Genomic DNA, 13107 nt, shown 5'->3' on the forward strand with positions numbered 1-13107 from the left:
ACAATTCTAGTGCAACTAGCTCTTTTACCTTTATTTCTTGATTTTCCTTCTACATCTATTATTATTTTTTTTTTAAAAAAAGCTTGTTTCCACCTTAATGATAAGGAACTTGTTTGTGACATAGACAGGACTAATTTTCATATCAATATTATAATAACTAATTAAATGGAACAGGCATTTGCTACTGTTTGAGAATTGAGTTCATGTATTTGACAGCAGCCAAGCAATTGATGCTGGAATTTGTTTGATCATTTGCTTTAGAACTGTCCATATAACTTGAATGCGATCTAAACATGATTTATGAATGTAATATTAAAATAGAAGGTCAGCTTAGTAAATGTAACTACCATCATCATGAAGTTTGTTTCCAACACGAAATATTTATGTTGAATAATATAGTTACGTCAGATTTTGCTGCTTCTCCAAATTTGTCGCCCCGTTCAAATGCACGTGTTGCATATATGGTAGAGCAGGCCCTGTTTCGGGATAAGGCAGTGCATTCCACGGAGGTGTGAATATAAGGCTTGCACATTCCTGATCTTACTAAAAAAGCTAATGCGGTTAGCACCACGTTCCACTGGTGTTACTCACCTTCCTAGTTTGCATAACTTCCTTTTGATAGTTTAAGTAGAACCAGAAAAAAAATCCACCTCTATTGGGGATCAAACCGAAGTCGATTCATGCCTGTTCTGACAATATACTAGTTTATTCTTTCCACAGAATTGACGAAGTAAATTCCTGTGCGTGTAGTACGTTTTCAAGAAATTTTCTGTGCTAAATGTGTCCACATGCAGTTTCAGCTGAAAGAAATGACAAAAGTGTGAGACAATCTTGGCTAGAGTTCCAGAGCTGATTGTATTTACTGACTGTAGGTAGGCGGAAGCACATTCTGTTCACAAGAGCTTTTGTCATTATGTTTGTATTGTTTATGTGGGAAAGATCGTTCAAGGGAAATATCTGTTAGAAAGTCAAGGTTCCTGGAAACGAATTGTCTACTTCCATGAGTCACGTTCCTGAGAACAGAAGCATTCATAATCATTTTGAAGTTAAGCCTGCAGACTACTAAATATTTTTGAAAAACTAATAATTTTTCTTTTGCCCGTTTCTCGTAAGTGGAAAGAGGTAATGAAATGTAACTTACCACAATAATAGATAATGTTATTCTACACCTTGTAACGGATGAACGATACACATATAATCTTTAAATAGCCCCCACTACCCACAGTCCTGCGAGAACGGACGTCACCCCACTTCCCCCTTTAGAATACAAGAATTTTAAAAGGAGAGAGAAAGGAGAATTCCACTCCCCCACGGCTGAGAATAATGACGACGTGAAGAGTGAGGTTCAATACTGGAAAAGGCTTATACTGTATGCTAAATGTCACTATTAAGATAATTAGGAATATGTCTATAACTACTTGAAAATGTAAAAAGTTTTCTAACAAAATGGAAAATTTTATTATAACAAATCCGAAACGTGTTATATAAATAGTAATATAGAAAACATTCAACAATTTTAACAAGTAATAATATCATTAATTGAAATCGCCGTTAGCAAGTAACATTTTTCCCAAAAAGGATATTTTTTTTTCCAAGTGACAAATTTTTCTGAAAATATTATAGCCAATCGTAAATCCAAACATAGAATTTAGAAACATATACAATTATTTCATTAAAAATGTATGGAACTCGAAGTTACTGCAAAGTGGCTTTCTTTGGAATGAAAATGTGGGAGGAAAAGATTCCTTAAATATGGGTCAAAATACATGAGTTACGAGCAACAGCTCATCTGTAACTCTATAGATTCCTCTTTTTTTCCTTTCCTTTTCAAAGCGGACCAAAGACATAAATCATTCATTTGAAGTCTCCACTAGCCTTAATATTTTCCGTAATTTCAATATATTAAACTTCCTGACTAGCGACTTTAGTTTTATCAAGGAAAAACAAGAATCAACATGTTTTAACTCAAGGCATAATTCTGCCTACACAAAACCAGTAACATGAACTATTCAATTAACTATTTTTACTTTCTTACTTTTCCTTTCGCAATGTTTTAGAAATAAGTGCTTCCAAAATATATTGAATAATAATAATGTCTTCTAAATAATAACCATAGTCAGGAACTGTTATAGTTCTCAAAAGAAGTTAACAAAATTATACGATTATACGGAAAGAATATTAATTTTAACGACCCATTTTTTTTTCATTCAGAGGACCTAACACTCTTACCTCATTTTATACACTGCGAAGCGCTTCAGTCTTAAAGCCAGAACCTCGGCTGCAACGTGACGTCATCCCGATCGACGACTCGCGCTATCCAACCGAAGGTTAAGCAGTGCTTCCAACTCCAAGAGAAATAACCGACTTAACAGTAAACTGGAGTTTCATCTCACAAAAATTTTCCTTTACAACGTTTCATTTTATTATGAAACTTGGGTGGGTTACATAATATCCGAGGGTCGGTCAAAAAAAAAATTCCTAACCATAACAAATCCCAAGTTGAATAATAAAATAATTTCAATACATTACCAAATCTTCCATAAATATTCAAATGCTAACGCCTTCTTTACAAACTTCTACAGTAAATTTTCCAATTCCTTACATAACATATACAAAGGATGATGATGAGGTATTTACAAAATGAAAAGGGTTGACCTCTCACTTTCTCGGACGAGGCATTCCTGCAGGAATAAAAAAAAATATACAAAACACAAAATTTGTTCGAACAAACATCCTAAAACATAAATAAGTACAATATTAATAATTTACTTAACCTCAATTCTCAAATCAAATCTTTTTTTCCTGTGTTACCTTATGGGTTAGGTTGATTAACTTGTCTCGGTGGAAAATATTTCTTACAAAAACGAACATGGCGTTTTATATGAACATATGGTCTTTCAATATTTTCTAGCCAAACTGTATTGGGTGTCGGTTTAGAAATAAGACGGTATGGGCCTTCCCACTGAGGGGCGATTTTTGGATTGAAATGTTTCTCTGCTGAAATTTTCATGAACCTTTTAACCAATACTAAATCATCAATATTTAAATTAACAGGATTATGTTTTTGACTATATACCTTCGCACTATGTTTCCAAGCGCGTTCAATGTTATTATTTATATTGACTAATTTTTGCTCTTTATCCTGGTCGTCGTCTAAAAGATCTAAATCCATCAACCATTTAACATCTAATGGATGGTAAAATTTCCGTCCCATATAAAGTTCACATGGACTGGTCCCAGTAGTTTCATTCATACTTATGTTAATAGTAAAAGCAATTTTAGATAGTAATTGGGCCCAATTCTGTTGAGACTTATCAACATAAATACGAATTAAATTTTTAACCGATCTCACCGTACGTTCGGCTCTGTTCGATTGTGGGTTATATGGGGAGAATTTTACACTCTGTATGCCATAGCTATACAAGAATTTCAAGAAGTAATCACTCACGAAATAAGAAGCGCCATCACTTAGGACTTTACCAGGAAAGTCGTATCGAAGAATTAATTCCTGCAACTTATTACAGATGATTTTTGAGGTTAGTCGTCTTAAAGGTTCTAAAAAGACAAAACGACTATAGGCGTCAGTGACAATTAAAATATATTCAAATCCAGAACTACTAGGCAATTTCCCTGCAATATCAATAAACCAGGTATAATTTGGGTGCATTACCTTTTTTGTAAAATATTGACCCATAGGTTTTCGATTAGAATCTTTACAGGTTTGGCACAAATGACAAGATTGTATAAAATTCTTAATGTCAGAATATAAAGTAGGCCAGGTATATTTTTCAGCGACCTCGCAATGGTTTTTCGATATCCCATATGCCCACCATGAATTATTGGACAATGAGAATACTCAATAATCGACTGAATTAAAGAATTAGGTATTACAATTCTAAATCCATTATTCCCTTTACCTTTTGTCTTTTTAAACAAGATCTTATTTCTTAATACACACGGAGGAACTTCTTCCTTATGCTCTAACCTATTGATAATCTCTCTTAATTCAGGATCCTTCCTCTGGTGATCTGTAAGAGGTACATTAAACACAGGATTTTGCCAAAAATTAATGAAAGACAAATTTACTGTTTTATTATGATCTTTTATGACTTCCATTGTATTTTCATCTTTTGTATAGAATTCTAGATGGTTTCCAACCCTTGAAAGGAAATCGGCTATACTATTTATTTTTGATCTTACATGGACTATACGAAATTTAAACCTCGAGATTTTCTCTAACATAGTTCCATATTTCCTTTGTCTTTTATGGTTATTAAGTAACCAAGTTAAACTCTTACTATCAGTATATACTACAAAGGGATTTGCCAAATAATACTCGAATTTTTCCAAAGATAAAGAAAGAGCCTTAAGTTCTAATTCGTATATATTTTTACTCCAATCAGATTGTGGAATTGCCCGACTAAACATAGATACAGGTCTAAGATTCCCTTCCGAATCGTATTGGCTGAGAACCCCAGAAAAATGACGCAAAGAGCTATCACAATGTATTACGAAGTTGGAATTCATATCTGGGACTTTCAAAATAACCTGACTACAAAAGGCATCCTTTAATTTTTGTAGGGCTTCATCATGAACTTTAGTCCATTTAAAAGGCTTTTTTACAGATCTTAATTCTTGAAGGGGAGCAATTAACTCTGAATACCCATAAATAAATTTAGAATAGAACGAGAAAAATGAACATATTCTGTTCACTCCTTTTCTATTCTTTGGTTTTGGTATCTCCTGGATAGCTTTAATTCTCTCAGGGTCTATTGACATGTTGCCATTTTCAAAACGAAACCCTAAATATTTAATACTAGTTTGAAATAGACAGGACTTCTTTTCTGAAATAGTAATTCCCCAATTTCTTAGTCGAGATAATACCTCCTCTAATAGAGCTTTATGACTCTCAATATCTTTGCTAAATAAAATTATGTCATCAAAATATATCTCTAAATTCTTACCAATTAACCCTTCAAAGACTTTTGACATCAAATTACTTAAAACAAAAGGTGATAATACTAATCCCATTGGTACCGATTTATATCGATAGATTTTGTTTTTTGTCACAAAAGCAGTAATATTTCTACTCTCTTCAGACAGAGGAATTTGATGAAAACAGGATTTACAATCAAGTTTTGAAAAGATATTGTTGTCCGAAATACTAGATATTACATTCTCCATGTTAGGAGAAGGATAGCTGTTTACCATCACCTTTTTGTTCACCTCTCCGTATGAAATTACAAGCCGCCTGCTTCCGTCTGAATTTGTTACTAGAAAGCAGGGTGACGTGTAGGGAGAATAATCTACTTCCTCTATAATATCGTCTTTTAAAAGCTGGGCAATAAAAGCATCTAATTCCTTTTGCTTATGCGTTGGAAGCTGATAAGGTTGCAATCGAATGGGAGTTTTATCGGCAAGTTCTATTTTGTAAGTGAAATTTTTTACTCTACCAATTTTGTTTCCAATAACATCAGAATATGAAGTTAACAAGTTATTAACATATTCTTGTAAATTAGAATCACATATTAATAATTGATCAGGAACCGTATAATTACCTTGAGATTCCTCCGGTTTAGTCTCCGGTGGATGCAATATGGACTGATCAAAAACGAATTCCACTCCTGGGTCAAACGTGGTATTAACTCCGCTGTCTCTGGTTACTGATGTCGATGGAGTCAAACTCTGATTGAAATTACCAAAAGATCTAGGCTGAGGTGTAGCTTTCGGACAACCAAGGTCGCATAGCGGCTGCTTTCCACTCACCCCATTCCTAGAAGTATATGCAGAAGCGAGAGAAGTCTGGGCACACAAAAGTTCATCAGCTCGGATCATAGGAACCACTAACTTCCGAGCTTTTATATTATATAAATTACCAGCAATGTCTATTACGGAATTGTATTTTGTATGAAAGTCATTTCCAAGCAGAAGATCAAACTCATTAGAGTCCACGATGAAGAAAATTTCACTAAATTGGTGTCTTCCAATTTTAAAATATAGTCTTACTCTCATATCCACTGTAACTTTTACATTTCCTAAGCCAATCGTCTGAACGTTCACCTTTTCTGCTCTTATTTTACATTTTTTTCTAAGTTCATCATAAAGATGTCGAGCCAAATAAGAGTTCGTACTCCCAGTATCAATTAAGCACTTAAAACGCATGCCCGTAATGTAAACAGGAATCGCTAATAAATTTTCCAATTTACTACCATTTTGTTTTAAGTCTAAGTTATTTTGAGTTAAGTACTGAGATTCTAAATTATGGTTATGAGAAAATTCCGCCTTATCAAAATTTTTATAGTTAGATGGTAAAGATTTCATAGCTGGAGAAACTAAATTTTTATGCAAATTTATTGGTTCACGAGATTGCAACACTACTTGCTGTTTTGTGTTCTTCGCTCCGATAAAGGAAGATGATTTACGGGGTGGTACCAAGTCCCGTACGCTACTACCTTGATTACGTAATCGATAATAATCTTTCCTATATCTATGCAAAGCGTCATAGTGTTCTGCAGCTAAATACAATTGATTTAAATCGATAGGCATACCTCTTTCAGCTAGAAATTGATGGGCAGAAGGCGTTACCATATTAGTGATTAAACTACAAATGGTGGCTTCATCAAAGGACATATCAAGTACGTGAATAATCGATAATTTATTATCTACGAACTCATATAATGATTGATCCTCCCGCATGGGAACGTAGAAAAATAGTCGCATGAATTGTGTTCTACCAATAGTGGAAATAAATCGCACCACTAAATGTCTACAAACTGTTTGCCAAGGGGAAGCGTCCCCAATGAACGATTGTATCACTTCTTGCATTTCTCCTTTTGTACGAGAAAGACAAGCTACCAACACAAGATCTAAAGGCAAACCCTTACCTCTGACAATACTATCAAGTTTTAATAAAAACTGAAATGTAGACTCAGTATTGGTACCATCTATTATAGGTAGACTATTAATATCATGCAACAAAGATTTATAGATTCCTTCCGAAGCAAATTTCTCAAAATTTAAATTTAACGAAGCTGCCATATTAAATGGTCGATCTCTATTTTTATTTTGAAAGCTCTGACTCCCTCCTGCTCTTAAATTAGGCGAGGAATTCGCAAACCGTGTACTGTGTCCCACATTACTTTGTGGATCCACGTTATAATTTTGATCCTGAAATGGTCTACTTTGACCATCTAGTAAAGGTTCGTGAGGATTCACTTGAATATGGGCTGAAGGCCTTAAATGATCAAACATAGGATTACTAAATTCATAAGAATATCCAAGAAATTCATCCCCACTAGAACTTGAAGAATCCGAAAATCTATATTTTACATGCGTCTCCTTTGACTGTGCCATCCTTACAAGCACACCACAAAATATTGAGCACAAAGAAACCAAAAGAATAATTACTACTAATTTTACAACCTTATCAATAATTATTTGCTTATTACACAATGACCTACTAAACCCTAAATTTTGTATCCGACCCCGGCAACACTGTATTAAGTATTTTACGTTAACATTCATATACAACATTTATATTAACTCAACAAGAAAGGCATAGTATAATGAAAATATGTTATTTAATTTAGAGGTTAATTTGACCAAAGAAATATACATAAATTTTAGTTTATAAAGGGGAACACTTTTGGCTGGACCTCCCCGAACCGGACCTCGAAGCCAGCATAAATTTGCCTTTCCAGGGCAGTGTATAAAATTTATTTTTATTTAAAAAATTATATATGTAACGGATGAACGATACACATATAATCTTTAAATAGCCCCACTACCCACAGTCCTGCGAGAACGGACGTCACCCCACTTCCCCCTTTAGAATACAAGAATTTTAAAAGGAGAGAGAAAGGAGAATTCCACTCCCCCACGGCTGAGAATAATGACGACGTGAAGAGTGAGGTTCAATACTGGAAAAGGCTTATACTGTATGCTAAATGTCACTATTAAGATAATTAGGAATATGTCTATAACTACTTGAAAATGTAAAAAGTTTTCTAACAAAATGGAAAATTTTATTATAACAAATCCGAAACGTGTTATATAAATAGTAATATAGAAAACATTCAACAATTTTAACAAGTAATAATATCATTAATTGAAATCGCCGTTAGCAAGTAACATTTTTCCCAAAAAGGATATTTTTTTTTTTCCAAGTGACAAATTTTTCTGAAAATATTATAGCCAATCGTAAATCCAAACATAGAATTTAGAAACATATACAATTATTTCATTAAAAATGTATGGAACTCGAAGTTACTGCAAAGTGGCTTTCTTTGGAATGAAAATGTGGGAGGAAAAGATTCCTTAAATATGGGTCAAAATACATGAGTTACGAGCAACAGCTCATCTGTAACTCTATAGATTCCTCTTTTTTTCCTTTCCTTTTCAAAGCGGACCAAAGACATAAATCATTCATTTGAAGTCTCCACTAGCCTTAATATTTTCCGTAATTTCAATATATTAAACTTCCTGACTAGCGACTTTAGTTTTATCAAGGAAAAACAAGAATCAACATGTTTTAACTCAAGGCATAATTCTGCCTACACAAAACCAGTAACATGAACTATTCAATTAACTATTTTTACTTTCTTACTTTTCCTTTCGCAATGTTTTAGAAATAAGTGCTTCCAAAATATATTGAATAATAATAATGTCTTCTAAATAATAACCATAGTCAGGAACTGTTATAGTTCTCAAAAGAAGTTAACAAAATTATACGATTATACGGAAAGAATATTAATTTTAACGACCCATTTTTTTTTCATTCAGAGGACCTAACACTCTTACCTCATTTTATACACTGCGAAGCGCTTCAGTCTTAAAGCCAGAACCTCGGCTGCAACGTGACGTCATCCCGATCGACGACTCGCGCTATCCAACCGAAGGTTAAGCAGTGCTTCCAACTCCAAGAGAAATAACCGACTTAACAGTAAACTGGAGTTTCATCTCACAAAAATTTTCCTTTACAACGTTTCATTTTATTATGAAACTTGGGTGGGTTACAACCTGAAAATACAAATCGGAAGAATTTTCAGTGTTGCCATCCATAGAAATTACAGTGTGACCAGAATTTGAATTACTCAAAAATCTAGGTAAAGGCAGCGACTAGAAAAATGAATTCAACGGTAATTGATGACTTATCATGCTGTCTATCCTTCTTGTTTACTACTTTTTAAATAATGTTTCTATTTATTTTGTAATGACTTATTTATTTTGTAAGAATTTATGTAAGGTTTATAAAATAAATAGAAATATTATTTAAAAAGTAGTAACCAAGAAGGATAGACAGCATGATAAGTCATCAATTACTGTTGAGTTTATTTTTCTAGTCGCTGCCTTTACCTAGATTTTTGAGTAATTCAAATTCTGGTCACACTGTAATTTCTATGGATGGCAACACTGAAAATTCTTCCTATTTGTATTTTCAGGTGTAGAATAACATTATCTATTATTGTGGTAAGTTACATTTCATTACCTCTTTCCACTTACGAAAAACGGGCAAAAGAAAAATTATTAGTTTTTCAAAAATATTCAGTAGTCTGCCCCCTTAACTGAGTTACTTCCAATAGTTAAAGTATGCAGCAACAAAAAAGTGTTAAAAAAACAGCAAAGACCTAGTGATTAGTAAGTTAGGAGTTTAATATATGAGGATTACCCCAAAATTCATGGCTTTTTTTTTTTTATGAGAATGGGAAGGAAGCCAGAAATTCTGAAATATGCAAATGGAAGGTTGGTTAACACATGTATAAGCATTACGTGTAGGAAGTGAGCTGAACATACACGTATCTCCCATCACGATATAGCACATCTCCCATCACGATATAGCACGAGAAAAATTAGTATAATGAATCGTTTGATTCATAGTGTTTTCCCTAAAACTACAATAGTATAAACCATTACAAGTACAATTATGTTCGAGTATTTCCCATCTTCATCACGCGAAAAAGTTCTGAACACACAGATAGTTGTAATTATTAAGAAGCCTTGAACAGGATCGGGGCAGTTCTTCCCTGCCAAAAAGTGATCGAGATTCCGAAAGTGGTGATTGTCATTGAGATAGACGTCAAAGAATTAAATGAGAAAGGGTATCATACTGCAATTCACGGAAAGTCTGCGCTGTTCCTTTGTGTGATATATTGCCGTGCGTTGTGCAAGAAGGATATAATCCCTGTTGACCATTTCTGGATATTCTGGAGAAATATGAGATGCATTTCATGGAGTTCAACGCTGTACTATCTACAGTTGTGTTTTTCTCCTCGGTAGAGAAAAACAATGGAACATCCTACCATGGACCACCATACTTGCAACCTCTTCAGCGTGTAGACATCTACGATCAACGCATAGGTAGACTTGTCACAATCAACAACTGTTTGACCGTTTATGATTGTCGAAGCAGATCCATGTTCCATCAGAAGTGACAATCTGATACAAAAAATCTTTCCATGTTTCATCAGAAGGGACAATCTGACACAGAAAAACTTTTCATGTTCCATCAGAAGTGATAATCTGATACAGAAAATCTTCCCGTGTTTCATCAGAAGTGACAATCTGATACAGAAAATCTTTCCATGTTTCATCAGAAGTGACGATCTGATACAGAAAATCTTTCCATGTTTCATCAGAAATGACGATCTGATACAGAAAATCTTTCCATGTTTCATCAGAAGTGACAATCTGATACAGAAAATCTTTCCATGTTTCATCAGAAGTGACAATCTGATACAGAAAATCTTTCCATGTTTCATCAGAAGTGACAATCTGATACAAAAAATCTTTCCATGTTTCATCAGAAGTGACAATCTGACACAGAAAAACTTTTCATGTTCCATCAGAAGTGATAATCTGATACAGAAAATCTTCCCGTGTTTCATTAGAAGTGACAATCTGATACAGAAAATCTTTCCATGTTTCATCAGAAGTGACAATCTGATACAGAAAATCTTTCCATGTTTCATCAGAAGTGACAATCTGATACAGAAAATCTTTCCATGTTTCATCAGAAGTGACAATCTGATACAGAAAATCTTTCCATGTTTCATCAGAAGTGACAATCTGATACAGAAAATCTTTCCATGTTTCATCAGAAGTGACGATCTGATACAGGACATCTTCCAATGTTTAATCAGAAGTGACAGTCTGATACAGAAAATCTTCCTATGTTTCATCAGAAGTGACAATCTGATACAGAAAATCTTTCCATGTTTCATCAGAAGTGACAATCTGATACAAAAAATCTTTCCATGTTTCATCAGAAGTGACAATCTGACACAGAAAAACTTTTCATGTTCCATCAGAAGTGATAATCTGATACAGAAAATCTTCCCGTGTTTCATTAGAAGTGACAATCTGATACAGAAAATCTTTCCATGTTTCATCAGAAGTGACAATCTGATACAGAAAATCTTTCCATGTTTCATCAGAAGTGACAATCTGATACAGAAAATCTTTCCATGTTTCATCAGAAGTGACAATCTGATACAGAAAATCTTTCCATGTTTCATCAGAAGTGACGATCTGATACAGGACATCTTCCAATGTTTAATCAGAAGTGACAGTCTGATACAGAAAATCTTCCTATGTTTCATCAGAAGTGACAATCTGATACAGAAAATCTTTCCATGTTTCATCAGAAGTGACGATCTGATACAGAAAATCTTTCCATGTTTCATCAGAAGTGACAATCTGATACAGAAAATCTTTCCATGTTTCATCAGAAGTGACAATCTGATACAGAAAATCTTTCCATGTTTCATCAGAAGTGACAATCTGATACAGAAAATCTTTCCATGTTTCATCAGAAGTGACGATCTGATACAGAAAATCTTTCCATGTTTCATCAGAAGTGACGATCTGATACAGGACATCTTCCAATGTTTCATCAGAAGTGACGATTTGATACAGAAAATCTTCCTATGTTTCATCAGAAGTGACGATCTGATACAGAAAATCTTTCCACGTTTCATCAGAAGTGACAATCTGATACAGAAAATCTTTCCATGTTTCATCAGAAGTGACAATCTGATACAGAAAATCTTTCCATGTTTCATCAGAAGTGACGATCTGATACAGAAAATCTTTCCATGTTTCATCAGAAGTGACAATCTGATACAGAAAATCTTTCCATGTTTCATCAGAAGTGACAATCTGATACAGAAAATCTTTCCATGTTTCATCAGAAGTGACAATCTGATACAGAAAATCTTTCCATGTTTCATCAGAAGTGACAATCTGATACAGAAAATCTTTCGATGTTTCATCAGAAGTGACGATCTGATACAGAAAATCTTTCCATGTTTCATCAGAAGTGACGATCTGATACAGGACATCTTCCAATGTTTCATCAGAAGTGACGATTTGATACAGGAAATCTTCCTATGTTTAATCGGAAGTGACGATCTGATACAGAAAAACTTTCCATGTTTCATCAGAAGTGACGATATGATACAGGAAATCTTCCCATGTTTAATCAGAAGTGACAATCTGATACAAGTCTCATGTTTCTTCAGAAGTTCTGTTACAAAAAAAAAAAAAAAAAACTTTTTCGTATATTCAGAAAAGTAACTGCACATCTCCAAACGATAATCTTGGTTGGTCTGTGACAATTCGTGTGGCATCCAGGAATCTATAACTGTTTTCAACTTACCAATTACGCGTAGTTCCCAAACGACATTGGTGTTGTATACGCCAACTGTCTGTAAGTGCACGAACACTTCTGGTCTGTTTCTTCAGCATTCCTGAGGAGATCGTCAGAAAATTCTGTTGGCCAGTGGCTGCGAGACATTTTTCATTGTTGTCACCGTCAAAAAAATTCACAAACTAACGGCGTATCGTATGTTCATTTATCGCCCCTGATATAAATGCATTGTTGAAGTTTTTCGCGGCTATATACGCAGAATATCTCAGTGTGAAATCCTAATAGAAAATCAACTGGAATTGTTTGACTCTATGTTGTCCTTTCACACGATCATGTTCAACAACACATTGGACCTTGATTGACGGGACACGACAGCCTGTTCTCTGAACATGGAAGCGTGACCTCGGCCCATCCATTGGTTGCGTAAATGAAATTAAATTTTATAAAGTTTTATGTCCCAC

The 13107-nt window shown here is 34.2% G+C and overlaps 2 protein-coding genes across 5 annotated transcripts in view; one reads left to right on the forward strand and one right to left on the reverse strand.

The window, feature by feature from the left end:
- The window catches only part of LOC145664880 (spermatogenesis-associated protein 20), a 336902-nt gene that overhangs the window by 310421 nt on the left and 13374 nt on the right, over positions 1 to 13107 (forward strand). The gene's annotated exons all lie outside the window — the stretch shown is intronic.
- LOC145664881 (uncharacterized) lies at positions 1690 to 7042 on the reverse strand. The gene is made up of 2 exons (XM_081731933.1): positions 5559 to 7042; positions 1690 to 2681 (listed from the first exon to the last, which is right to left on the reverse strand). The coding sequence occupies exons 1-2, from the start codon at positions 7036 to 7038 to the stop codon at positions 2659 to 2661; spliced, it is 1503 nt and encodes a 500-aa protein (XP_081588059.1). The 5' UTR covers positions 7039 to 7042; the 3' UTR covers positions 1690 to 2658.

This window comes from Thermobia domestica, chromosome 11 (assembly GCF_964235325.1).
Source record: "Thermobia domestica chromosome 11, izTheDome1.hap1.1, whole genome shotgun sequence".
NCBI classification, from domain to species: Eukaryota; Metazoa; Arthropoda; class Insecta; order Zygentoma; family Lepismatidae; genus Thermobia; species Thermobia domestica.

Coding starts and splice junctions, on each gene's coding strand:
- LOC145664881 (XM_081731933.1), bottom strand. CDS start 7,038: ATGGCAGCTTCGTTAAATTTAAATTTTGAGAAATTTGCTTCGGAAGGA. Junction 2,682..5,558: donor TAAACCGGAGGAATCTCAAG/GTAATTATACGG, acceptor TTATTCCTGCAG/GAATGCCTCGTCCGAGAAAG.